This window comes from Mercenaria mercenaria, chromosome 10 (assembly GCF_021730395.1).
Source record: "Mercenaria mercenaria strain notata chromosome 10, MADL_Memer_1, whole genome shotgun sequence".
Taxonomy (NCBI): Eukaryota; Metazoa; Mollusca; class Bivalvia; order Venerida; family Veneridae; genus Mercenaria; species Mercenaria mercenaria.
Window position 1 is genome coordinate 5,510,275 of NC_069370.1, and position 27,254 is coordinate 5,537,528.

General features: G+C 35.8%; 1 protein-coding gene across 2 annotated transcripts; it reads left to right on the top strand.

Moving 5' to 3' along the window:
• Window positions 1–254: 254 nt before the first annotated feature.
• Window positions 255–26,285, top strand: LOC128559755 (RNA-binding protein 42-like). Of its 2 annotated transcripts, none has more exons than XM_053552194.1 (7): window positions 255–412; window positions 12,252–12,405; window positions 12,739–12,868; window positions 13,885–14,487; window positions 16,538–16,762; window positions 18,862–19,056; window positions 25,852–26,285. In XM_053552194.1, exons 1-7 carry the CDS (start codon window positions 360–362, stop codon window positions 25,962–25,964), a joined length of 1,473 nt encoding a protein of 490 aa, XP_053408169.1. In that variant the 5' UTR covers window positions 255–359; the 3' UTR covers window positions 25,965–26,285. The 2 variants fall into 2 exon arrangements, with proteins under 2 accessions (XP_053408169.1, XP_053408170.1); XM_053552195.1 differs by lacking the exon at window positions 255–412 and adding an exon at window positions 2,925–3,554.
• Window positions 26,286–27,254: the final 969 nt, after the last annotated feature.

Consider the following 27,254-nt stretch of genomic DNA (forward strand, 5'->3'; position numbering starts at 1 on the left):
TCTTCAAAGCAAAGTTTTAAAGAAGTGCAGCAACTAGAAGAAAAAGAAGACACAGATTGGGACTACATTTATAAGTACTTTTGTTTGTAAGAATACATGAGAAATCAAATATAACTGCGGAATCCATAAATACTCGGGCAGTGATGGTGCTGGTAAATTGGTAATACAGTAAGTACAGTGTGATTTTATGCGAGTAGTCGGCATGCGATATGTTAGGATACGGGAATTGGTAAAAGAACTTAGTCATGACCTTCGCAGAGACGCTTGGTACGGAAATCAAAAGCGTTCATACACACGGATGAAACGTTGAAAAATTGTTCTTTAATTTCTTAGAAAACAAGGAGGCGAGAAACAACACAATGTCACAGATAAGCCAACAAAGATTGATTGAGATGGAGGCTGAAATGGACAGGTCAATATTAGTAACAAATTTCAAAATTTATCAGTTGAAATTTCGTGTGATAGTTTGGTGGGTGGGGTATTTTTGACCAACTCCCATATCCTCTGAAATAAAGGCTTATTCAAAACCAAAACAAATGTAAGCCTCTGCAGGTGTAGTCACAAGTAACCCAAATATAAATAGTGATACTCTTGTCTCCTTTCCTAGTGCCTTTTTGCAATGGCAGTGGCTACGATTACAGTTGGTTCGCCAGTTCCGGTGGACATTCAATAACAATGCGCGTAAATTAAAGAGAGCGATTTGCACTGTAAATATTACAATACATATTAATTAGGTGTTAAGTCCTTTATTAAAATCAATATTTATTTATTGTCAAATATATTGGTATTTACAAAAAAACAGATGAAGTTACTTGCAGCCGATTTATCCGGTTCCGTTGTGTGTTCGCCGGTTCCGTCGTATTTTTATACTTCCGTGTAAATTAAGCAAGGGGCACCCGAAGGGAAACTTACAAATTATTTAAGATAGCTCAACACTCTTAAGTGTTCAGAAGTGCAAAATACAAATCAAAAGTACACATCAAAATATATATGAAAGCCTGTTCTGTTATTATATCATCTTGGAAAAAACAACTCCACAGAAAGTTGTTTGAGATGACAATAAAAATTGTAAGAATATACAGTAAGACTATATTATTAGATAAAAGCAACAATGAAACTTTGTGAAAGGTAGGTTTGTAATATATCTAATACAAATATGTATGAAGATAATGCTATTTTGCTTTAGTATGGATGCCAGCTATTAAAGGGTTCACATCAAGCATGCATGGAAGGCCAAGCTCATTAAAGACTGTCAGCTGAATCTTAAAATTTTAAACACTTCAATTCCTGTTTGTCAGTTCAAATGTGAATTTTAATATATTAAAAAGGATATGGTGGCTTTGTCAGTAAAATAAAGTCCAGTGAGAAGCAACAGTCATGCCAGAGCTTTCATCCATGGTCTATGAAATGCTAATTGAAGTATGTTTCATATTAAACCAGATACTCATGAAAAATGGGGGCTATGAAGATGGCCATGGCTTAGTCTGCTGTTTTTGGAATCTGAGGATGCAATGTTTTATGTATTTCAAGAATAAAAAACACTTGTTTTACATGTGTATGCCTTTATTTCATACATATCATTTACAGCAAAATATGTTTAAAATTCTACCTGTGACAGTGTCATTTACATAAAGCAAAGTTGGTATAAATTATATAGCATGAATAATGTAGTGTGAAACAAACTTTGGCTAGAATGTCATCACAAATGGAAATAACACAATCTAAATGGAAATCCCTATATGGTAATATATAAAATGGAGAAATAACATGTAACAAATATAATGTCATTTTTGCTTTCTTTCAAGAAACATTGAAAATCAGGTCCTTGACAATTTATATTTTCTACTGATACTTCATCATTTAGACCTAGTCTTCTCAGAAATCTCAAATCATGGAATTCTATATCCTTGGATGCTATAGTTACAAAACTACCATCATGAAATTTATTAATATATAACTTAAAAAACAATACTGATAGCCTTCCGATGTGATTTTCTTTATCACTTTTAATGGCTTCTTTTGTGTAGCTTTAATAATGATACTCTGTGCAGACCAGTGTAGAGGGGGAAGGTTCTGCTGCAATTGGACATGACATCTAAAACAAACTAAAAATATTGCAAATGTGTTACATTATGCCTATAGTAGCTGTCAGTTGGTAATTACAATTTTAACATTTGTAAATACTGCACAGGCAGACAAACAGACAAGCTTGAAAGCAGACTGGCTCATTAGAATTTAATTCAAGAAGGCAAGTGAATGTTTTTAACATATGCTTTGCAAAGAATAATGGAATCAGCTGTTTTTTGACCCCCCCCTCTGGATACCTCTTCCATATGGCATTTCATCAACACATCCGTCGGAACTGGAGAAAAGAGATACGTTGTAAAATACACATGTTTAGTAACTTCTGAAGATTTTTTTACAATATTGTAGTGCCCCCACCCTGGTCACTGTACTTTACTTGGGTTAGGGTAAAAAAATGTTAAATGTAAACAGACCAAGGGCAAGGGGACTACAGTCAGGGGACTGAGTCCACCAATTACAATACTGTGAGGTTATTCATTTTGGGGATAAACAATATGTTGACTAAACTAGGGTCTGGTCGCGACCCTGTAGGCTGGTAGCGCCTAAAGCAAGGCTGGTAGCGCCCAAGTTAAAAGGCTGGTAGCGCCCGAGTTCAGATTTATTTCAAAGTTAAATAAATTACTGACAATGTTCCTTTCAGCTTCAAACAACTTTTATTTATGAGAAGCCTTAACAATAACTATTAATTATAACCGAATAAAATAATCAGTAATGAAAATATCAGGCAAAGTCGTGTGGCAGGCGGATCGAGAACCAACTCTAAAATTACAGTTTTCTATCAGAAAAACAGCCAAATACTGCTAATGAATATAACTGTATAATTTAATGATAATAAGTACCGTGCAGTTTCAAAGTTTGAATAATTCGTATAGGTTTTAGAAGTGTAAATAAAAAAATGTCTAAGAACAAACTGACAAACAGCCTTTCTATACGAGAGACGGAGGCAAAGTGATGATTCTAGCGTTCTAATAATTAACCTTTGTGGTATGCATGGTATGCAAATGAGGATGAATACCAGAATCTAAATTAGTCTGAATAAGGTCAAAGTCGGAAATACCCGGACAGGTCCGTAACCGAGTTGATGCTACGAACTTACTTCGGCCGACCATGACGTCATTCGGGATACGAACATTTCCTTATATGCAAATAAGGCGGAGCTTAACCTCTAAACTAGTGTAAACAAACAAAGTCGGACAGAAATAAATAATAAAACAATATAGAACGCTACGAATCAACACTACATGCCAAGTATTAAATATCAAATACTTGACAATAAAAGTTAACTATTTCTGCAGAATATGAAGCGATTTCAGTCCGCTTGTACGAGATTTTAGTCACCCGGTGCATACGTACAAAAATCCAAGATGGTTGACAACTGTCAAAATTTCAACTGACATAAACTTTTATCAAGTTTTACAAAGTCAACAATGGACATTACATGAAAACATCGATTTAATTTAATACAGCAGGTGATTGTTGATTGAACTGTTGAATAACTCAGGCTGACATTGCGTACTTTTATAGAAAATCCCTGTGAAAGCTAGAATTACAGTTTCACTAACTGACACAAGCTTGACATAAGTAGAGTTCTAACATTTTGAAATGTAATTTAGTAAACAACAATTTAACAATGCGACTGGTTATCAGTCAATGTCTGGAAATGTTACAGAACAATGAACTGTGATTAAAAAGTAGCTGACAGATAGCCTGACAACTTTAACATCAAAAATAAAAACTACTGATAGGCCGTAAAAACAATGCAAAACAATTGCATCAAAACAAGGCCGTGAGGCATCATGCCTCACAATATTTTTTTCTGTGTTAAATACAGACAAAATAAAAGTACAATTTGATAAAAAAAAGAAATGGAATTTGTTTCTTACAAAAAATAACTGCTTTGTATAAAATTTTCTTTCAAAACGCGTCACTTGGACACCGTCAATTTACACACATTTGGCGCAATATAATTCATATTTTGTTTAACTTTAAAACAACTCCGAGAGATGAAATTTCTAGGAATAGTTACTTGTTAATTCAGGATAATAAAGTAATAGTTTGATCATTGATATCTTACTGTTTACTAGATATTAATTCCGAATTCTTCGGAACCGGCGAAACGTCGGAACCGGCGAACCAACTGTACAGTACCGTAATCCTAGCCTCCGATTCTAGGATTATGGAAGTTCCGTGTAGGAGAGGTCGCCCTGACGTCACATATCAACATCTGTTTATCTGATGGTGGGCTAAGCAAATATTTTTACATCGTTTGTGTATGGGATCGCAGCATTCCCATTCACGCAAAAATCTGCGTAATTCACGCATAAAAAGTCACTTGCATGCAAGTTTTAAAATTCCACGGGTACAATGCACGCGTAAAAAATCTGACAGAAAATACATTGTTCATCGATAAAGAGCTGAAATTCAAGTAACCAGGCATTATTTTTTATCCGTACATGCAAATTACCGCAATACACACTGTTGACAATTTGCTACATGTCAAGACGAGTTGAATTTACATGCCGATGGCATAATTTAAGCTCCGCCTAATCCAGGTACTTGTGAGATTTTCACGAGAACTGTGACAGCGAATCAAATAATTTGTAAAACTAGACGTGATAGTATTCAGCCAATCAACGACGCAGTTACATCTTTGACACTTTCCGATAAATGTCAACATGTGCGAGTACAAAAACAACGATTTTGGACGTTTTTTTCAACAAGTTGTTGAATAAGTAAGTGGTCAGCTGGCATCTACTACACAATTATTTGGTCTCCATTGTAAACGAAAGACTCGTAAGCTGCTTGTTTAGTAATATTTACAAAATGACCGGTTGCGGACTGACTTTCATCGAGCAATTTTTCATTTTTATTTGAGTCCGATACTGTTCATGCTAAATAAGTATTACCCGCCGAGTTTTTATTTTATAACATTTTTTTTTTGTTGCTATAATGTTGGAGCAAGATATAACAGCAAAAAAAATGTTATAAAGCTCGGCGGGTGATACTTATCAGCGTTTTACACATGCACCACAGGGATACAGCTAAATATTACTTCTCCTTTTTATAGAAAAGAGAGACTTCTAGTTGAAAAATAGAAATTTATGAACATCATTTCTAACTCAGTATACTCTTCCCTCCCCCCCACCCCCCATCATCACCACACACACCCAGCAAGGTTGTGAAGCAATTTGAAAAGATGGCTATAATTTTCTTGTTTCAATATGATAAAAACTATTGATGTGACCATTCATTTTCTTAGATACATCATTTTCCATGCAAAGAGTTTTTCTTTATTCCATAATTCTTAAAAAAAAAACCCGTTTTCAAAATTTCAAGCAGACGCTGATAAGTATCACCCGCCGAGCTTTATAACATTTTTTTTTAGTTTCCTTTGTGACTCCTCTCGGGTTATGCTGTTCTGTCACATGGGAGGGTTGTATGCTTCGGAGAGGGTAAGGACATGACAAAATGCCTAAGTTTTTATTCATTTATCGCACATGCGTGTGGTCATGTGCTTGCTTTCTGGCTTTTCATTTTGCTGTCTGTCATTTTTGAAATTTTAGCCTCAAATATTGATAAAGGTGATTAAGTTATTGTAATAAACTAAAGTTCTGAAGAAAAAGAGACAGTGTCATGTAGAAATCTCTGTTTTCAGCAATTTTTTAAAATGATTCTTGATAATATTCTGTCTTTACCAAAGTTTCACTATACTACTGTAGCTGGAACACAGGTGATACAGAGAACAAAATCACATATTAAATTGTTCACATAAAGGTAAATTAGGCCTTAATTTTTTTTTGTTTTAGGTAGCATGCACAAAATAAATTAGGGTAGGTAGGTTGGAAAATGTTTTTTGTTTGTTTAAAATTATTGAGACTTTTCGGAAATTATTTTTATGTCAAGAAATGAATACAAATAAGGAGGTTATGTCTTTAGAGCAGCAATAAGTTCCTTTCTAACATCAATGACAATGTTTAAAGCATAAAAAGTGCAGTTCTGCATTTTTTTATTAAAAATTTGAAAAAAAATTTCGCTAAGGCCATAAAAACATTAAAATTTTAGGGTCGGACCAACCATTTTGGGTAGGTCGGAATACTGTAAACAAACAATGGAAACAAACAATTTTTTTATGCCTTACACAGTCACTTCAAAAGCAACAGAACTCTGTAAACATGCCACTGCACATCAATATTGGCTATAAGTTAAAACACAAAAGTGCTGTACCATTACTGAAATAATGACAGTGGAATTCACGGACTGTCCTGAAAAATTAAATTCTTGTTGAATATTTGGGAGGGGTGAAAACGGTCCAAATTAAACCAACATAGCTGTGCATCTGCGCAGTCTGGTCAGGATCCATACTGTTTACTTTCAAACCCTATTGCAGTTAGAGAAACTTACAACAGTTAGCAAGCAGTAAAGATCCTGACCAGACTGCACAGATGCACAGGCTGGTCTGGATCCACACACACTGGTCATAAATGCTCTATGTTGGTTTTCTCATGCTGCAGCTCATTTCCCCCTTGTATACCGGTAGCTTCATTCTAGCATAAATTAATTTCTTGATTTCTTGTATGAAATTTATATCCGGATGTAATGAAATGTGTACAGTCAAGTATTAATGCATACGCTTGCAAAAAAAAAAAAAAATAATAATAATAATAATTTAAGGTAATGATAAACATATTTTTATTTTATTTGACCATTATTACTGGCTTAAGGTATTGTTCAGTTTAATTCATTTACCAATTTATCAATGGAAATACAAAAATATAAATACAGATAAGCGATAATTCAATGAAATAATAATAAAAAATGAAAAAATAATTCTAGTGCAGATACAATAGTTTCCCGGTCATCAGAAAGAAAATACTGTATCTAACACTGTTTTCATTGTATATTTGTAATTTATGTTATTTATAAGTAAAACAATAATTCTATGCTTAAAGCAATATGAATTTTATAAATAATATTTAATGAATAATGCAGATACAATAGTTTCACGGTAATTTTTTAAATTCAATAACGTCATTCTGAACGTGAAACTATTGTATCTGACACTTTTTGCTAAATCTTAAAAATAAATTATTTGAGTACATTTTAAAAGCCAACATATTATTTCTTATTTCAATTAATAATGATTTACTAAGAATGGTAATACTAAGCTGTGTTTTTTAAGAAAATATTCAGTTTTTTCTTTCTCCTGTAAAATTTACAAAACTGCAGATACAATAGTTTCCCGGTCAGCCCTCGATATATAGTTTTTATAATATTTTTGCAGTAGATGTATGACAATAAAAGGCTTAAGAAAATGCCATTAAACCATTTTTGGTCAAAATGTCAGATACAATAGTTTCCCAGTCAGCCCTCGCACTGTCATTAACACAGGCTGAATAAAAGTGCCACTTCCCATATACTTCTTTATAATTTTGTTTCAGTTGGAACATTTTTTTCAATTTGTATGGTTTTTACCCAACTTTTTTATCATGTACCCACATTTTCTAAAGTCTGTGGGTACATGTACCCACTTTTCAAAAAAGTCAGTGGGAATGCTGGGATTGGACACACCTTCGAGGATAGGCTAGGATTACGGAAGTACTTAAGGTGATGTTACTTTTACCGTAGTCAGTCTTGATCCAACGTGCGGCTTTCCTTTGGACGCTTTCAATTTGGTCAATTTGAGTTTGGGTGTAGGGCGACCATACCTCGGAGGCATATTCGAGCTGGGGTCGGACTAGAGTCTGGTAAGTAATGGTCTTAATGGGTTGGGATTTGATCTTAATGTTTCTTTGTAAGAACCCTAGGGTTTGGTTAGCTTTTTTGGTTGACCTGTTTATGTGATTGTCCCATGATAGGTCATTTGAGATATCCACACCTTGGTATTTAGCTGAGCTGACTGATTCAAGTTGGACTCCATGTAGGTAATACTGGGTAGGGATAGGATGTTTCCTTCTAGTGGCGTGGATCACTTGACACTTGGAGGGGTTGAACTCCAGATCCCACTCCAACTCCCACTTTTATAGAAGTTTTAGGTCATTTTGGAGAGTGACAGATTGGTCTGCAGATGACAATGTTAGATATATTGCCATGTCATCTGCAAACAGACGGACTTTGGAACTGACGTTTTGTGGGAGGTCATTTATATGTAAGCTAGGAAGAGCAGGGGACCAAGTACAGACCCCTGTGGGACACCTGATGTTACTGGGATGGCATCAGAGGTAGTGCCATTTTGGACTACTGATTGGATCCTGTCATCTAAGAAGCCTTTGACCCATCTTAGTGTGTTACCTCTGACTCCATATTTGTGCATTTTTAGTAGGACTTTCTCATGGTTAACCTTGTCGAAAGCCTTACTAAAATCTAAAAGTATAAGATCTACCTGTTTCTTATTGTAGACTGAAGTGACCAGATCATTTACTTACATATAACTAACTGAGTAACGCATGACCTTTTTTCCTAAATCCATGCTGTAGGTAATACAGAATACCATGGTTGGCGAAGTGCTTAACAATAGATGAGGAAACAATGTGTTCAAGAACTTTGCATAGGACGCATGTTAATGAAATTGGCCTATAATTTACTGGATTTGACCTATCACCTTTTTAGCTCACCTGTCACATAGTGACAAGGTGAGCTTTTGTGATCACTCTTCGTCCGTCGTGTGTCCGTGCGTCCGTCCATCCGTCAACAATTTCTTGTCTGCATGATAGTGGTTTCATTTATGATTTTATTTTAACCAAACTTGCACACAACTTGTATCACCATAAGATCTCGGTTCGTTTCTTGAACTGGCCAGATCCCATTATGGGTTCCAGGGTTATGGCCCCTGAAAGGGCCAAAATCAGCTATTTTGACCTTGTCTGCACAATAGCAGCTTTATTTATGATTTGATTTTTACCAAACTGGCACACAACTTATATCACCATAAGATCTTGGTTCCTTTCTTGAACTGGCCAGATTCCATTATGGGTTCCAGAGTTATCGCCCCTGAAAGGGCCAGAATTAGCTATTTTGACCTTGTCTGCACAATAGCAGCTTCACTGATGATTTTATTTTACCCAAACTTGCACACAACTTGTATCACCACAAGATCTTGGTTCCTTTCTAGGGATCATCTACTCTGCATGTACAATCATCCTATGAAGTTTCAACATTCTGGGTCAAGTGGTTGTATTCGTCGGAAGACGCCATTTGTGTTTAATGAGCGAGTACAGTTTCTTAGTATTTGGGAGTGAGGCATCAGTGTTGTTCAGGTTTAGGATGTGCTCAACATACTGGCTATAAGCCTGTTTGAACTTTTTCCGCACTAGATGCTTTAAGTCTAGAAATTTCTTCCGATCAGAAGATGAGCTAGTTTTCTTGACCTTTTTGTTCCTTCTTTCTGATTAGTTTCTTAATGTCCTGATTGACCCATGGAAGGTGATCTCTTATAGTTGACTGTTTAGAAGGAATCCATTTTTCTGTAAGGTTGTTTAGGGTATTTGAGAAATTTTCCCATGACTCCTTTGTGTTTAGTGAATCGAACTTCAAACAAGCGCGACCTAAATACATGTGGTCCAGTGCTCCCTAGAGACAATATGGCGTCTTCCGACGAATACAACCACTTGACCCAGAATGTTGAAACTTCATAGGATGATTGTACATGCAGAGTAGAGGACCCCTATTGATTTTGGGGTCACTCTGTTAAAGGTCAAGGTCACAGGGGCCTGAACATGGAAGATCATTTCCGGTCAGTAACTTGAGAACCACTTGACCCAGAAAGTGGAAACTTCATAGGATAATTGGACATACAGAATAGATGATCCCTATTGATTTTGGGGTCACTCTATTCAAGGTCAAGGTTGCAGTGGATAGAAAATGGAAATCCATTTTCGTTTTTTAACTTGAGAACCATTTGACCTAGAACCTTCAAACTTCATAGGGAGTTAGGAATTACAGAGTAGGTGACCCCTATTGTTTTTTGGGGGGCACTCTGTCAAAAGTCACGGTCACAGGGCACTGAACATAGAAAACTCTTTCCAATCAATAACTTGAGAACCGCTTGACCCAGAATGTTGAAACTTAATAGGAGAATTGGACATGCAGAGTAGATGACCCCTAATGATTTTGGGTTCACTTGATCAAAGGTCAAGGGCACAGGAGCCCAGACATGGAAACCCGTAGCCAGTTCATAACTTGAGAAACACTAGGCTCAGAATGTTGGAACTTAGTGGGATGATTGGACATGCTAAGTAGGTGATCCGTTGCAGCCAACTATCAGTGTCTCTTTGACTTTTGCTCTTGTTCCCTATTGACTTCTTGCGTATACAACTGTGCATTGTTTCTAGATAAAAAGCATTGATGTGACCATTCATTTTCTTAGTTACATCGTTTCCCATACAGTGGTTATTGTTTCATTACAAAAATTCTGAAAAAAAAATCATTTCCAAAAATTCAAGCAGATGCTGTTAATCTAACCAGCCGATTTTTGATTAGAACTATTTTGTACGAATGCAGGATGAAAATGTTTATTATTAAGATAATATTAATAATTAACACTGAGTCACCACATCGGTGAACAGTATCTCACTCGAATAAAACTGAAAGTAAACTGTTTAAACTAGAAGTACATATTCAGATCAATTCATCGATGGAAGTCAATTTAACATAGTTAATACATGATTACATGTCGTTGTTTTACCATAGATAATGAAAAAATGTGTACAATATTCCAATTAATCGCATGGTTAATCAGCAATTTCTTTATAAAACATTGTTTTTTTGCACTCGAACATGCTGACAATTAAAATTATAGCCACCTTTCGAATCACTCAACATTGTTGAGGTAGAAAAAATCTTCCCACTTCTCCCTAAAGTCTCCCCACTTCACCCTTAATCAGATTGAGGGAGAAGTGAATTCTCCCAAAAAATTTGGACCTAGCTAGACCCCTGTTTATATTACCTGAATTGTTAAGTGTGACTATGGATCCAACAAAATGAGGCTAGTGACAAAACTAGAGGCTCTTGTACCAAAATGGAAGTTGAGAAATGAAGATTATGAGGGTTGTTTGCAGTTTTCTTTCATAACTGTTTCCAGGGATAGTTACAGAATTGCAAGCCCGCTTAGCTCAGTAGGGCGAGCGTTGGTCTATGGATCGCGGGGTCGCAAGTTCAATCCACGGGTGGGGGTATGTTCTCTGTGACGATTTTGTAAAGACATTGTGTCTGAAATCATTTGTCCTCCTCCTCTGATAATTCATGTGGGGAAGTTGGCAGTTACTTATGGAAAACAGGTTTGTATTGGTACAGAATCCAGGAACACTGGTTAGGTTAACTGCCCGCCATTACATGACAGAAATACTGTTGAGAAATGGCATAAAACCCCAAAACAAAACCAAAAAAACTATGCATAGGGGGAGACATACGCTTTTTCACAAAAGCATCTTCTACATGTAAAACCATAAAATGATTCAGTTTTATTTTGTTATAAGATTTCATCATTTAAGTATATTGCCTGATCATGTTTGTATCTAAATATTATCTATTTTCACCACAGAAAAGGTCTTTACTGGTTTTGATGTAAAGAGAGGGATTTGGCCATTTCACAAAAATATCTCAAAATCAGTTCTGACGTCATATTATTTGGACTATCTTTAAAAACATGAGATGATTTCAGAAGTTTGCTCTCGTATTTTTCTCATTGTTCTAAATACATTGTCAGTGAGAGGAAACAGAAGTATTTATAATTCTTTAAAAATATAATAGTAAATTTGATAAATAGCAATTTGTATGCTGTAATTGGAAGCAAACTTTTGAAATCATCTGTTTTTAAAGATAAAATATATTCTAAGATATAAGATAAAACTATGGACCGCATTTGCTACCTGATCTTCTTAAACTTTTTCCAGAATAGTTTTCTAAATGAAATCTAGGTCAAGGTCATATCATAGAAAAAATAGAACTTAGAGGCCATAGTTATTACATGATCATCATACTGTACTTATAAAGTTTCTACCTTTGTTGTCAACATACAAATTGGTATTAACTGCACTCTGCATTATGTATATTAAGTTAGTACATAGTATCTTTCAGAAAATCACTAATAATTATGTAGTAGTAATAATATATATGTATTGTTCTTACTAGATCATATGTTGCATTTTTTCTGAATTATTCTGTTCATTTAGATTTGAACAAGAGATTCTGTCGGAGCCTTCAGCCAGTGACCTGCCTCGTGTTGTCATTGGTTCTAACACATACCACCAGGTGTCAGCACAGTTGAAAATGCTTCGAGCTCAGTCGGGTATGTCAGCAGAGGAAAGACAGAGAAAACAACAGGAAGTAAGGAAAGAATTTGATCATGAGTTTTTGTCTTTATATCTGAATTACAATGTATTATCATAGCATATATTACAGTGTTATTGTTTGTATATTTTCCGTATGCAATTAGCAGTGGTTTCTATTAAACTTGTGAACATATTTGCCTGCGTCACAGAGACTCTTTAGCAATAAGCTATTGTTTCTATTTAACTGATGCAGTTTCTTGGTCACATAGTTTCAGTGTAACAGTAACAAAGACTTTTTATATCTTAAGTTCTTACGAGACAACTCAGATGAAAACTTAACGTTTTATTTTCCACTGATAAAAATGTTAGTATATGTGCACATTAACAGGTAGCTGAACAGCTGAAGGCCCTGCGAGCCAGCACGGAATCTATGAGCAGTAGAAGACGTATGCCTGAGGAGGAAGAGGATGAAGATGATGATGATGATTATGGTGATGAAGGGGACAAGTACAGTATCGGTGGGTGTTAACTTTGTTTTAGGAGGGAAGGTGAAATGATGGAATACAGAAAGGCTTTGAGCCTGTGAAATTAGCTCAGTATAAACAAAGCACAAAACTACTGTGTCAGTTTTGAGATAGGAAGTGTGATCCCATGATGAAGATTATGTTTCCAATTGACAACATGTTTCTAGTCTTTCACCTCTTATTAATGGGAGAAATATTTCAGCAGAGCATTCAAGAAGAAACTGCATGTTAGTTTGATATTTTAAGTAAATATATTACAGTTTCAAAACATGCTGTTCTTTCAGAAAGGCAGATAACCTTAGGACGGCCAGCACATATTTATGCAATCTCGCCAGGCATATGTATGTTTTTGACAACACAGAAAATGACGTCACTCGACCTTCAGCTATTTCCGGAAGTAAATAAAATGAAAGTAGAAATGCTAAACTTGAAAACGAAAGCTGCATTTTGATTCGTAAATAGTCAGGGGTCACACGCAGGCGTCACCCCGTCTAAATGTATGCACATGGACTTTTTTTTTTTTTTTGCTATTGTGGAGCCAATTTTCAGCACTTTATTACGAATTGAAATTACCTGGGCTTTAGTACAGCATGTCAGCTTTTAATCTATGAAAAAATATTTGAGCTCTGGATAAACAGAAATCCCACAGGGGTCCGTAACGGACTAAGGGTACATTGATAATTTTGGAACTTCATCAAATCGCTCAGAATGTCATTTTTGATGTTGTCTGAGAGCGTCAGTATATGCCTCAGATGTAAGATATAACCGTATTTGAGAGCTGCAGACCTAGACATTTCAGAAATATTTTCAAAATAAGTTTCTTGTAATAAATGTTGTTTCTACAGAAACGTGAAAGGGCCATCAGACGCTAATACGTTTTAGTACGTTAAGGCTGCAGAAAGGATATGAGTCTATGAGTACTAGTATTCATTTATTTTAAGTTTCAAAACTAACAAATTACTTATACTAGAGAGACAGTAATATATTCTTTTTATGATATTTTTTATTAGTTGGTCGCCATGAACCACCAGCCAAGAAGCCAGCAGTCGATTCCAGTTTCCCAATATTGCAACCACCACCTCCACCACCACCTGCAATCACTTCCACTCCATCCTTCATGCCTCCACAGCTACGTCACAGGGCCCCACCTCCACCTCCAAGCAGACATCCCACACAAGGCCCACCCAGAATGAGACCTCCACCACCACATGCCAGACCTCCATTTGGAGGCCCAATGGGGCCTGGGCCGGGCCCAATGCCAGGTCCTCCACATGGATTTCACCCTGGGCCACCAATGGGTCCGGGGCCAATGTCAGGACCTGGGCCAGGACATATGAGAGGACCTCCACCAATGGGTATGAGGCCAGGATTTGGTATGCCTGGGCCGAGGCCAATGGTTGGCCCCCCAGGACCCGGAATGTATGGAGTCAGTCATGGAGAATCTCACACAGAGGCAGATCATGTGAAAGAAGAAGAGGAAAAGGAAGATGATAAACCTAAAGTGATATACTCCTCTGCTCCTATTATAAATGTACAGAAGAAGGAAAAGAAGAAGAAGAAAAAGAAGAAAAATGAAGAAGGAGACAAAGTCACGTCTGCAAGCACCTCAGGTGGTAAGTATTTTTCAGTAATAATTCTACTTGTCCTATGTACTCAAAGTAAAAGTGACCTGTGTTTTAACTTCACTTTCTCAAAAAAATATTATTTACTGTTGCATAATTTATTTTAACTATACTAAATGATTTTTAGCTCGACTATTCATAGAATAGTAGAGCTATTGGACTCGCCCATGCGTCGGCGTCCGCGTCCGCGTCCGCGTCCCGATTTGGTTAAGTTTTTGTATGTAAGCTGGTATCTCAGCAACCACTTGTGGGAATGGATTGAAACTTCACACACTTATTCACTGTGATAAACTGACTTACATTGCACAGGTTCCATAACTCTGTTTTGCTTTTTTACAAAATTATGCCCCTTTTTTGACTTAGAAATTTTTGGTTAAGGTTTTGTATGTAAGCTGGTATCTCAGTAACCACTTGTGGGAATGGATTGAAACTTCACACACCTATTTACTGTGATAAACTGACTTACATTGCACAGGTTCCATAACTCTATTTTGCTTTTTTACAAAATTATGCCCCTTTTTCAACATAGAAATTTTTGGTTAAGTTTTTGTATGTAAGCTGGTATCTCAGTATCCACTAATGGGAAAGGATTGAAACTTCACACACTAGTTCACTCTCATGATATGACATGCAGTGCAAAGGATCAATAACTCAACTTTGCATTTTACAAAATTATGCCCCTTTTTCAACTTAGGAGTTTTTGGGTTAAATTCTTATATGTAAGCTGGTATCTCAGTACCCACTAATGGGAATGGATTGAAACTTCATACACTTGTCCACTGTCATGAGCTGATAAGCACTTTGCAGGTTCCATAACCCTATTTTACTTTTTTACTAAACTATGCCCCTTTTTCGACTTTCTTATTCATTCAAGCGACAAAGCTGTTAAATAGTCGAGCGTTGCTGTCCTCTGACAGCTCTTGTTAACTCCTCTGATATCGCAAGTTTTTGTTGTCACTTCAGTTGATCCTTGTTGTTGGTTGAGATATTTGTATAGGTCCACTTCTGAAAAGCTGTGAGAGCAATAGCTTTAAAACTTGGCACACTTGTTTATCATCATTACATGATTAAGAAGGCCAAGAACCATAACTCTCACGTGCACTGTGTCAGAATAATGGACCTTTTTGTACTTAGAAAATTTGAATTTCTTTGTTAAACTTTTTGTCTAGGTCCGCTTTTCTTGAATATTATAATAACAATAGTTTTGAAACTTTGCAGACTTGTTATTATCATAAGGTTACCTAGTAAATAGATTAGGAACCATTACTCTGTTTCATTTTGTCAGAATTATGTCGCTTTTTAACTTAGAACTCTTGTAATTTTGGTTCATTTTCTTTAGACCCAGGTTTCTTTAATACTATTGGCTTGGAACTTAACATATTTTCTATCATCAGTAGTTGAGTAAGAAATCAAGAGTCATGCATGACAGATTTCTTGCATGTTCCCTTATTTCAAGCATTTACAGAAAAAGCAGTGCTGTTGTTTTCCTTTATTTCTGACATGTGCACTTGTTATAGACACCGAAGGGAATTAAACCCTAGCCAGGGGTCTAGAGCAACTGTTATGGTAGGGCTTTGAAATGAAAAAGATTTGTTTTTCTGATGAACTGGTTATAGTAGACTTTCACCAAAAAGAAACATGCATCATGACATGGCCAGATTGTCCAACTCAACTGTTAAGAATAGAAAAAGGTTAAATTTGGGAAGGTTTGCATGAAATTAGTTGGGAAGAAATTTTGTATTCAACAGATGTTAATGAGATTTAGTAAACTCACTTTTTGGATGGCAAATTTCAGTAAGCAGAAATGGCATCCAGCTGTGATTTCCCTACAGTCTTCCATCACATAAAGGTCTGAATTTTTCAAATCATTGCCAGAAAAATTGAAATGCACTTTCTTTGCTGAAGTTTCTCAGTTATTGATGAAGTTATTACAAATTTCATGTCAAATTCACAAATGTAGAAAAAAAAATAATCCCGACATTCAGAACTACTTTCATAAATACTGACTGCTTGTTCTGAGATAATTTGTTCAAAATTTCAGCAACATCCGATGTACAGACTTCAGAGGAGAGTAAACCGGTTTATACAGTTACCATGCCAACAAAGCCTCTACCAGAACCGGAAGATGATTTACATGTTGCTGATATGGACATTGATAATCAATTTATGTCAAATAAAAAAGAGAAAAAGGAAAAGAAGAAGAAGTTTATACGCATGGCTGCAGGAACCACATGGGAGGATCCATCACTCGGCGAGTGGGACCCAGGTATATTTTATCCCTTGTTGCAAAGCAGTGAGCGATGCCACAACTATTTAGCCTTTTCCCAGCTAAATTTCTATAATTAACTTGTCCATCTTTCAGTTTGGACTGTACCATTCACTGTTAAAAGGGGTGAATACCATAACAGTACTGACTGAATTGCGAACAGTGCAGATCGTGATCAGACTGCATGGATGTGCAGGTTGATCATGATCTACACTGGTCGCAAAGGCAGAATCAGTCATATCCAGCATGATAAGGGTTAATCATTTACCGTACCAAGACAGTGGGTTGCAACTTGCATGTAAGGAATTGAGCCAGGGTCCAAAGGTCATTTTTACACAGATGGTTAGGGTATCAGAAATCTGTAAATTTATTGGAAGCAATTTTGTTTTTGACATGAAACCCAACAATTTTGGTTTGTTTCACACATAGAGGTCAAAGAATTAGTCATTAGGAGGAAGCTGTCCCTCTAGCCTGTAGAAAGAGAAAATGATAACATAGGATTTTCCTGATGTTATCAGTTACATTAATATTACATGTTATCAAAAATGTGTCTGATTACATGTAATGACTTTTAAAAAATGTAATCGATTTTAATGGATTACAGATGATAACTGATTACCATTACCCCTGGTGTGAACACCAGTGCTTATAATCAGCCCTTACCTAACTTTATATGCTGAGACACCTGGGACCTTCATTGAACAGTGACTTTTGTTTGTGTAACTTAAGCTGCTAATTAGTATTAATTGGTATTGAGTTTGTTATTGATAAAACTGAAAAGACAGTACAGTAATATTGGTGGTCTAGTGAATGTGTCAGCCGCTCAACCCGAGGATCATGGATTTGAACCCCACCGGGGCATGACCGTGCCTTCTCATATGACACAAGTATTTGTTGTTTCTTGAAGTGGATACAGTAAATTAGTGTAAACTAAACTACTGTACTGCCATACAGCTTCATTTCATTATTCACATGTATTTTCATCTTTCTGTTGATTTTATAATACCAAGTCTGTACAGATAATATAAAGAGGAAGTCACCCAGAGAGCATGTTAAATGTGCCCTAATCTACACAAATGCCCGTTTTAAATCACCGTGTTGATAGAAGGTGCACTAGAATCCTTCCTTCACCTTTTGAAACTTAAAAACATGATGGAACTTGATTGAAAAAGATCCACAGTTCTGCCTTGAGTATGAACAGCATCTCTTTGAGCCATTTAATGTATGTAAATATATTAACATTTTTAGCTCGACTATTCATAGAATAGTAGAGCTATTGGACTCGCCCATGCGTCGGCGTCCGCGTCCGCGTCGGCGTCCGCGTCCCGATTTGGTTAAGTTTTTGTATGTAAGCTGGTATCTCAGCAACCACTTGTGGGAATGGATTGAAACTTCACACACTTATTCACTGTGATAAACTGACTTACATTGCACAGGTTCCATAACTCTGTTTTGCTTTTTTACAAAATTATGCCCCTTTTTTGACTTAGAAATTTTTGGTTAAGATTTTGTATGTAAGCTGGTATCTCAGTAACCACTTGTGGGAATGGATTGAAACTTCACACACTTATTTACTGTGATAAACTGACTTACATTGCACAGGTTCCATAACTCTATTTTGCTTTTTTTACAAAATTATGCCCCTTTTTCGACTTAGAATTTTTTGGTTAAGGTTTTGTATGTAAGCTGGTATCTCAGTACTCACTAATGGGAATGGATTGAAACTTCACACACTTGTTCACTGTCATGATCTGACATGCACAAAGCAGGTCCCATAACTTTATTTTGCTTTTTTACAAAATTATGCCCCTTTTTCAACATAGAAATTTTTGGTTAAGTTTTTGGATGTAAGCTGGTATCTCAGTATCCACTAATGGGAAAGGATTGAAACTTCACACACTAGTTCACTGTCATGAGCTGATAAGCACTATGCAGGTTCCATAACCCTATTTTACTTTTTTATTAAATTATGCCCCTTTTTCGACTTTCTTATTCATTCAAGCAACAAGGCTGTTAAATAGTCGAGCGTTGCTGTCCTCCGACAGCTCTTGTTATATTTATAATTAGTTTAAGACTAGAACTTGTGTTTTCAATTTCAGATGATTTTCGGTTATTCTGTGGTGACCTGGGTAATGAAGTGACAGATGAAGTGTTAGCCAGAGCTTTCAGTAAATATTCCTCATTCGTAAAGGCCAAAGTGGTACGAGACAAAAGGTCAAATAAAACTAAAGGTTATGGTTTTGTCAGCTTTAAAGATCCAACAGATTATGTTCGAGCAATGAGAGAAATGAATGGTAAGATATTAATTCTTTTACAAGTTGATACATTAATGGATTCTGAAATATGTCCTCAAATTAATCTTATGCCCTTATACATGTACATGTAATTATTCTTTTTTCAACATACAAGTGATAGAGGCTTGCAGCACCTTAACCATACAAGTGGCAGATGTTTATACCACCTTAATCATGCAAAAGAGGTTGTAACATTGAAACAAATAGTATTTTCGAAAATCTGTGACACGGTTGTCTCAAGCAGAGAATAATGTGTCAAATGGGATCAAAACTTTTGGGTTTGCATGGTTTTTCCTAACTCTGTTATTGTTTTCAAAAAGTGAGGATGGCAAGACATTTTTTCCCTTTAGCGACCTATATATTTTTGCAATCATAAACTCTGTGACCAGTTTTATTATACGGCTATATAGGAGTCAGTTTTGTAGCGTCCCGTCCCGTCACAAAATCTATTATCTCAGTTATTACTGAATGAATTTGATTCAAACTTAAAATAGATGTTTCACCTTATCACCTGCATCATCTGACACAAGGTGCATAACTCTGACATCAAATTTTCATGAATTATGCCCCCTTTTACTTAGAATTTAAGGTTACTTTTGATGCATTTTTACTATATCTCAGTTATTACTAAATGGATTTGATTCAAACCTAATATAGATGTTCCACCTCATCACCCACATCATGTGACACAAGGTGCATATCTCTGACACCAATTTTTCATGAATTATGTCTCCCACCACACAGTCCGTCCATCCGTTCGAGGTTAACCAAATGGGACCGTTTCGTCTAGCATCAATACCCCTTACTAGAATGATTTGATACTAATGCAGATGTAACCTGTGACCATTCCTCATCTTCAGACATCACCTGACCTCAGTTTAACCTTGACCTCATTTTGGACCTAGGGTTGCTTTATATGGGCCATCTCTTGGTTAACCAAATGGGACCGTTTCATCTAGCATCAATACCGCTTACAAGAATAGTAAGTAAGTAAGTAAGTAAGTAAGTAACGACTTTATTTATAGTGGATGACATATTTGGCAGAGCCAATTTACAATATGGTCCACTGTATAAATATGTACGAGTACAATAAACATGATTATAAACAATAATAAGAGAAAATTTTACAGAACATGACAGCAACTGTTATGAGATATAATCAATAACTACAATTACAACAAAAGCAATATGAACTGAAATAAAATTATATACATGTTTAAACAAACAAAAATATTCTAAGTAAAGTTAATGACTTACATTAAAAGTCTGTACATGTAGAAACTTAAAGAATTTGGTAGGCAGTATTTTCTGATAGTAATTTTGGGTGAGAAAAGTGCCACTGAAGATAGGATTGTTTGAATTTTGCAAGAGTATCAGATGAGCGTATATGATTGGGTATGTTATTCCAGATTGTGGGTCCAGAGTAGCTCAAAGATTTACGAAAAAATTCTATTCTTGGTTTTGGTACCTTTAGTTCATTGTTTTGATTTGATCTAAGTTCACGATCAGATGTTTGGTTTTGGTTGTGGTTAAATTTTGAAGTAAGATAGTCCGGCGATTGCATATTTATTGATTTATATACTAGGATAGCTTTTTTGTATTTTATTCTGTCAGGAAACGTCATCCATTTCAGTTCAAGAAATAATTCTGATGATGGAGCATTGAAATCTTTGTCGAGAATAATTCTTGCAGCACGCTTTTGGAATTTTAGAACAGTTTTTAATAGCTCATCATTACAGTTCCCCCAAATGGTACAGCAATAATCTAGGTGTGGTAGAATGTAGGCATTGTAAAATAACTTTCGAGAATGTAGGCTTAGGTATTGTTTTATACGTAAGAGAAGATATAAATTGGTATTGCATTTTTTTAGGGTTTGTTCAACTTGACATTTCCAGTTTAGGTGTTCATCAACATGAATTCCTAATAATTTCTCATGTGATGAGTATGATATAGGTTGACCTTGCATTTGAAAATTGTTAGAGTTTGTGTGATCTTTTATCTTGTTGTTGTTATAGGAAGCAGTGATATACATAGCTTTAGTTTTTGATATGTTTGGAAGCATCGAGTTGCCTTTGCACCATTTATCAGCAATACCAATGTTGGTCTGCAGTGTATTGATACTAATACACATGTAACCTGTGACCGTTCCTCATCTTCAAACATCACCTGACCTCAGTTTGACCTTGACCTTGACCACGTTTTGGAATTATGTTGCTTTGTATCGACAAGGATGCCACCGGGGGCATCAAGCGTTTATTGAACGCAGCTCCTTGTTTATTATTAGTCCTATGTAAAAAGTAAATACATTTTTCTGTGGTAACATGTGTTGGTAAGAGACTTTTTTGTATTCATTTTTAGTGTACATGTATCTCTAATATTAGGGATTTTTATATTTACCCCATCCCTCATCTTGGGCACATAATTATACTAGTATTACTTTATATGTGCCGTGGAAACCCAGGATGAAGTACTCCAAAGACGAGTAAAAAAAAACTTTATTAAGTATTAAGTTTTTAGCTCGACTAGCTATTCTACTCACCCTGGCGTCGGCGTCGGCGTCACACCTTGGTTAAGTTTTTGCATGCAAGTACATACAGCCATCAATTAAAGGCATATAGCTTTGAAACTTATTTTTTCTTTTTCTAGGTCAATTACCAACCTCTCTGGGTCAAGTCCCATAACTCTGACATGTATTTTGAGCAAATTATGCCCCCTTTTGGACTTAGAAAATTTTGGTTAAAGTTTTACATGCAAGTTACTATCTCCAAAACTAATGTAGATATTGATTTGAAACTTCACATGTGTCTTCGGGGTTATAAAACGAGTTGATAGCAGCAAGTCCCATAAATCTGACTTTCATTTTGGCCAAATTATACCCCCTTTTGGACTTAGAAAATTCTGGTTAAAGTTTTGCATGCAAGTACATACAGCTATTCCTAAAAGGCATATAGATTTGAAACTTATTTTTTCTTTTTCTAGATCAATTACCAACCTCACTGGGTCAAGACCCGTAACTCTGACATGTATTTTGAGCAAATTATGCCCCCTTTTAGACTTAGAAAATTTTGGTTAAAGTTTTACATGCAAGTTACTATCTCCAAAACTAATGTAGATATTGATTTGAAACTTCACATGTGTCTTCGGGGTTATAAAACGAGTTGATAGCAGCAAGTCCCATAAATCTGACTTTCATTTTGGCCAAATTATACCCCCTTTTGGACTTAGAAAATTCTGGTTAAAGTTTTGCATGCAAGTACATACAGCTATTCCTAAAAGGCATATAGATTTGAAACTTATTTTTTCTTTTTCTAGATCAATTACCAACCTCACTGGGTCAAGACCCGTAACTCTGACATGTATTTTGAGCAAATTATGCCCCCTTTTAGACTTAGAAAATTTTGGTTAAAGTTTTACATGCAAGTTATTATCTCCAAAACTATTTGAAACTTCACATGTGTCTCCGGGGTTATAAAACTAGTTGATAGCAGCAAGTCCCATAACTCTGACCTTCATTTTGGCCAAATTATGTCCCCTTTGGACTTAGCAAATTCTGGTTAAAGTTTTGCGTGCAACTACATACAGCTATTACTAAAAGGCATATAGATTTGAAACTTATTTTTTCTTTTTCTAGATCAATTACCAACCTCACTGGGTCAAGTCCCATAACTGCATGGCATGTATTTTGGGCAAATTATGCCCCCTTTTGGACTTTGAAAATTCTGGTTAAAGTTTCACATGCAAGTTGCTATCTCCAAAACTAATGCAGATATTGAATTGAAACTCCACATGTGCCTTCGGGGTTATAAAACTAGTTGATAGCAGCAAGTCCCATAACTGATATGCATTTTGGTCAAATTATTCCCCCTTTTGAACTTAAAACTCTTTTGATATTTAACCTTTTTGGGTAATATTTTCCTGCTTCTGAGACAATATTTCGAATAGTCGAGCTTGGCTGTCTCACGGACAGTTCTTGTTTAGCTCACCTGTCACAAAGTGACAAGGTGAGCTTTTGTGATCGCGCGTTGTCCGTCGTCTGTCCGTGCGTGCGTGTGTGAGTCCGTAAACTTTTGCTTGTGACCACCTAGAGGTCACATTTTTCATGGGATCTTTATGAAAGTTGGTCAGAATGTTCATCTTGATGATTTCTAGATCAAGTTCGAAACTGGGTCATGTGCCATCAAAAACTAGGTCAGTAGGTCTAAAAATAGAAAAACCTTGTGACCTCTAGAGGCCATATATTTCACAAGGTCTCATGAAACTTGGTCAGAATGTTCACCTTGATGATATCTAGGTCAGGTTCGAAACTGGGTCACGTGCCCTCAAAAACTAGGTCAGTAGGTCTAAAAATAGAAAAACCTTGTGACCTCTCTAGAGGCCATATATTTCACAAGATCTTCATGAAAATTGGTCAGAACGTTCACCTTGATAATATCTAGGTCAAGTTCGAAACTGGGTCACGTGCCGTCAAAAACTAGGTCAGTAGGTCAAATAATAGAAAAACCTTGTGACCTCTCTAGAGGCCATATTTTTCATGGGATCTGTATGAAAGTTGGTCTGAATGTTCATCTTGATGATATCTAGATCAAGTTCGAAACTGGGTCATGTGCGGTCAAAAACTAGGTCAGTAGGTCTAAAAATAGAAAAACCTTGTGACCTCTCTAGAGGCCATATATTTCATGAGATCTTCATGAAAATTGGTCAGAATGTTGACCTTGATGATATCTAGGTCAAGTTCGAAAGTGGGTCACGTGTGGTCAAAAACTAGGTCAGTACATCAAATAATAGAAAAACCTTTTGACCTCTCTAGAGGCCATATTTTTCATGGGATCTGTATGAAAATTGGTCTGAATGTTCATCTTGATGATATCTAGGTCAAGTTTGAAAGTGGGTCACGTGCCGTCAAAAACTAGGTCAGTAGGTCAAATAATAGAAAAACCTTGTGACCTCTCTAAAGGCCATATTTTTCATGGGATCTGTATGAAAATTGGTCTGAATGTTCATCTTGATGATATCTAGGTCAGGTTCGAAACAGCATCATGTGCGGTCAAAAACTAGGTCATTAAGTCTAAAAATAGAAAAACCTTGTGACCTCTCTAGAGACCATACTTGTGAATGGATCTCCATAAAAATTGGTCAGAATGTTCACCTTGATGATGTCTAGGTCAAGTTTGAAACTGGGTCACGTGCCTTAAAAAACTAGGTCAGTAGGTCAGATAATAAAAAAACCTTGTGACCTCTCTAGAGGCCATACTTTTCATGGGATCTGTATGAAAGTTGGTCTGATTGTTCATCTTGATGATATCTAGGTCAAGTTTGAAACTGGGTCAACTGCGGTCAAAAACTAGGTCAGTAGGTCTAAAATTATGAAAATTATTTGACCTCTCTAGAGACCATATTTTTCAATGGATCTTCATGAAAATTGGTCAGAATTTTTATCTTGATAATATCTAGGTCAAGTTCAAAACTGGGTCACATGAGCTCAAAAACTAAGTCACTATGTCAAATAATAGAAAAAACGTCGTCATACTCAAAACTGGGTCATGTGGGAAGAGGTGAGCGATTCAGGACCATCATGGTCCTCTTGTTTTACGTTTTGTTATATTCTAAGTATTTTTCAAATTTCTTATGGTTGCCATTCTTCTGTGACAAGACCGTATTGTGGGGGTATAAGTCACTCCTGTGACAGTTCTAGTTTCACTTGTTTAGAGGAGACCTTACCAAAATTTATTGGTTTATATACTTTCTTTACAATATACACTTAACAAAATTCCTAATTGGTCAGTTTATATTGTATTACTATTTCGTTAATAATGCATGTATTTACACGAAATTTCACATACCTACATTTGAATAGGTACTGCAGCTAATTATTGATTTATTTTTGGCCGACTCATGATCAGAGTGACCGCATTAGGCGTTTTGACCAATATTGCATATTTTGCACGTGCAGAGCATGCGCACCAATATGCACTTGTTAGTGAACATTTTTGGCATTACTGACGAAAGTCCTACTAGAAAAACACGTATCATTGTGAAATTGACACAAGAGCAACACGCCCGGGCTGTCGGAATTTTACGACAAAACTCAAAATCGGTCACTTCAATGAATTGTCCTCGGGTTAAATTTTGCCAAAAGAGCGCGGATTGTAGATAACCAACGATTGAAGGTTCTTGTAAACGGAAATAAGGTTAAAAAAGGAAATAACCATCAAAGTAACAGCTACAAACAAATTATATCAAAATTCCTTTGAAATTGCAAAAGTAATTACTCACGTGTCGTAAATGTGTCCCGGCTAGCAACATTCCGACAGCTCAATCGCGTTGCTTTTGTGTCAATTTCACCATGATACGTGTTTTTCTAGCAGGACTTTCGTCAGTAATGCCAAAAGTGTAAACGAACATGTGCATGTTGGTGCACGTGCAAAATATGTAATGTTAGTCAAAACGCCTAATGCGGTTACTTTGGCTGTGAGTCGGCCAAAAATAAATCAATAATTAGCTGCAGTACCTATTCAAATGTTGGTATGTGAAATTTCGTGTGAATACATGCATTATTAACGAAATAGTAATACAATATATACTGACCAATTAGGAATTTTGTTGAGTGTATATAATAAAAAGGTACTAAATACAAAATTTGCAAATACAAAATTTCTGCAAAGAATATAATTATGTCTTCTTAAAAATGAAACAAAATTTAAAAAAGAAATAGATACAGAACAAATGAATCAAGCAGTACATGTATTTCTGATTCTATTTCTTTCATGTTCTATTTGTAATTACTTACTTTTTCAGGTAAATATGTTGGAAACAGACCAATAAAACTTAGAAAAAGTAACTGGAAAGAACGAAACATAGATCTTGTGAAGAAGAAAGAAAAGGAGAAAAAGAGACTTGGGCTGAGATGATGCATCTAGACTAGATTAAAGAAATTATTGCAATACAAGTTTTAAATACAGTTATGAAAAATAGTAAAAGGTGCATACATATACAGTACAAGATGAAAAGGAACACTGTGGGAAAGAAGTGTCTATGCTAGACTGAAACTGGAAAGTTATCTTGACTGTTAGAAGCATTAGATAATTGAAAGCAATTCTTTTACTTAGTATATAAAACCCAGTTAAAGGGATGAGTGAATGGCCCAAATGCTGTTCAAAAACAAATTGTTGAAAAGGAAACTGACAAGCATCTGTAGTTGTTCAGTCTAAATAAATTGTGATTGAAATGTTCTTGATATATCATTTTACAAATATATTTCCAACATAATGAACTGACAACTTCATCCAAAAAATTTCTCTGACTTACTTGCTTTTGTTGTCAAACCATCAGATATATAGGAATAACTAAATTTATTGTGAAGCCTGTGTTTAATCACATGAAATAATTCAGTTTCTACCAACCTTGTGCCTTACCATAAAATGATATCGAGACATGTTTCTAGTTCACCTGAACTAGTGATCTAGGCTGAACTGTTAGAATATGTGGATTATCTGGTGTATGTCATCTTGCATCAACATTTTTCCTTAAATATCTCTTCCTAAACAAGTGGTCAGAATTATACTAAAGTTTGTATAGTTCTGGCACGTACCTGTTTGTTCAAATGGCTTTGCTTAACTGAATTTAGTGATTACAAGGGCTAAAAATTAGGTATGTCAGCAGTTAATGAATCAAACATTTGAATGTCTGAATATTGATTAGTAAAATCAGTAATCAGTTAATTACTTTTTCTTGAAAGAAATTGGAATTAAAAAAAAAAAAACATTTAAAAGGTTTGATCTCTTGGAAAAGTCACAATTTCAGATCGTTACTTTGACCAATAGGGAAGGAGATTCAGCTTACCGGTACTTTATTTGGTTAACCATTCAAACAAGTCTGAGGACCATAGCAATATGTTTTATCTATAAATAACATTTCAGATTGGAGGATCATAGGCTGCATGTTTTATCTTTAAACAACCTCGCAAGTTTTTTTCAGTGTTTATATTTTTGGTCCTTTGGGATTATGGAGTCCTATTAATACATATGTACAATAGAAATCTGCTTATGCTATAGCTATAAGGGTTACGTCACATGAACAGACCGTATCAAATCGAGTCTGTTACTTTTTGCTTTCTATGCCTCTGTAGTATCTTCGTATAAAATTTAGCGCACCTTGAGCACTTTGCGCTCAAATGAGCTAAAAATCTATAAGAGAATTTT

Bases quoted from the DNA above. Each gene is read 5' to 3' on its own strand.
- LOC128559755 (XM_053552194.1), top strand. From the start codon at position 360: ATGTCACAGATAAGCCAACAAAGATTGATTGAGATGGAGGCTGAAATG. The intron at 14,488-16,537 runs GTAAGTATTTTT...TCAAAATTTCAG, and splicing joins GTCTGCAAGCACCTCAGGTG to CAACATCCGATGTACAGACT. The intron at 16,763-18,861 runs GTATATTTTATC...TTTCAATTTCAG, and splicing joins ACTCGGCGAGTGGGACCCAG to ATGATTTTCGGTTATTCTGT.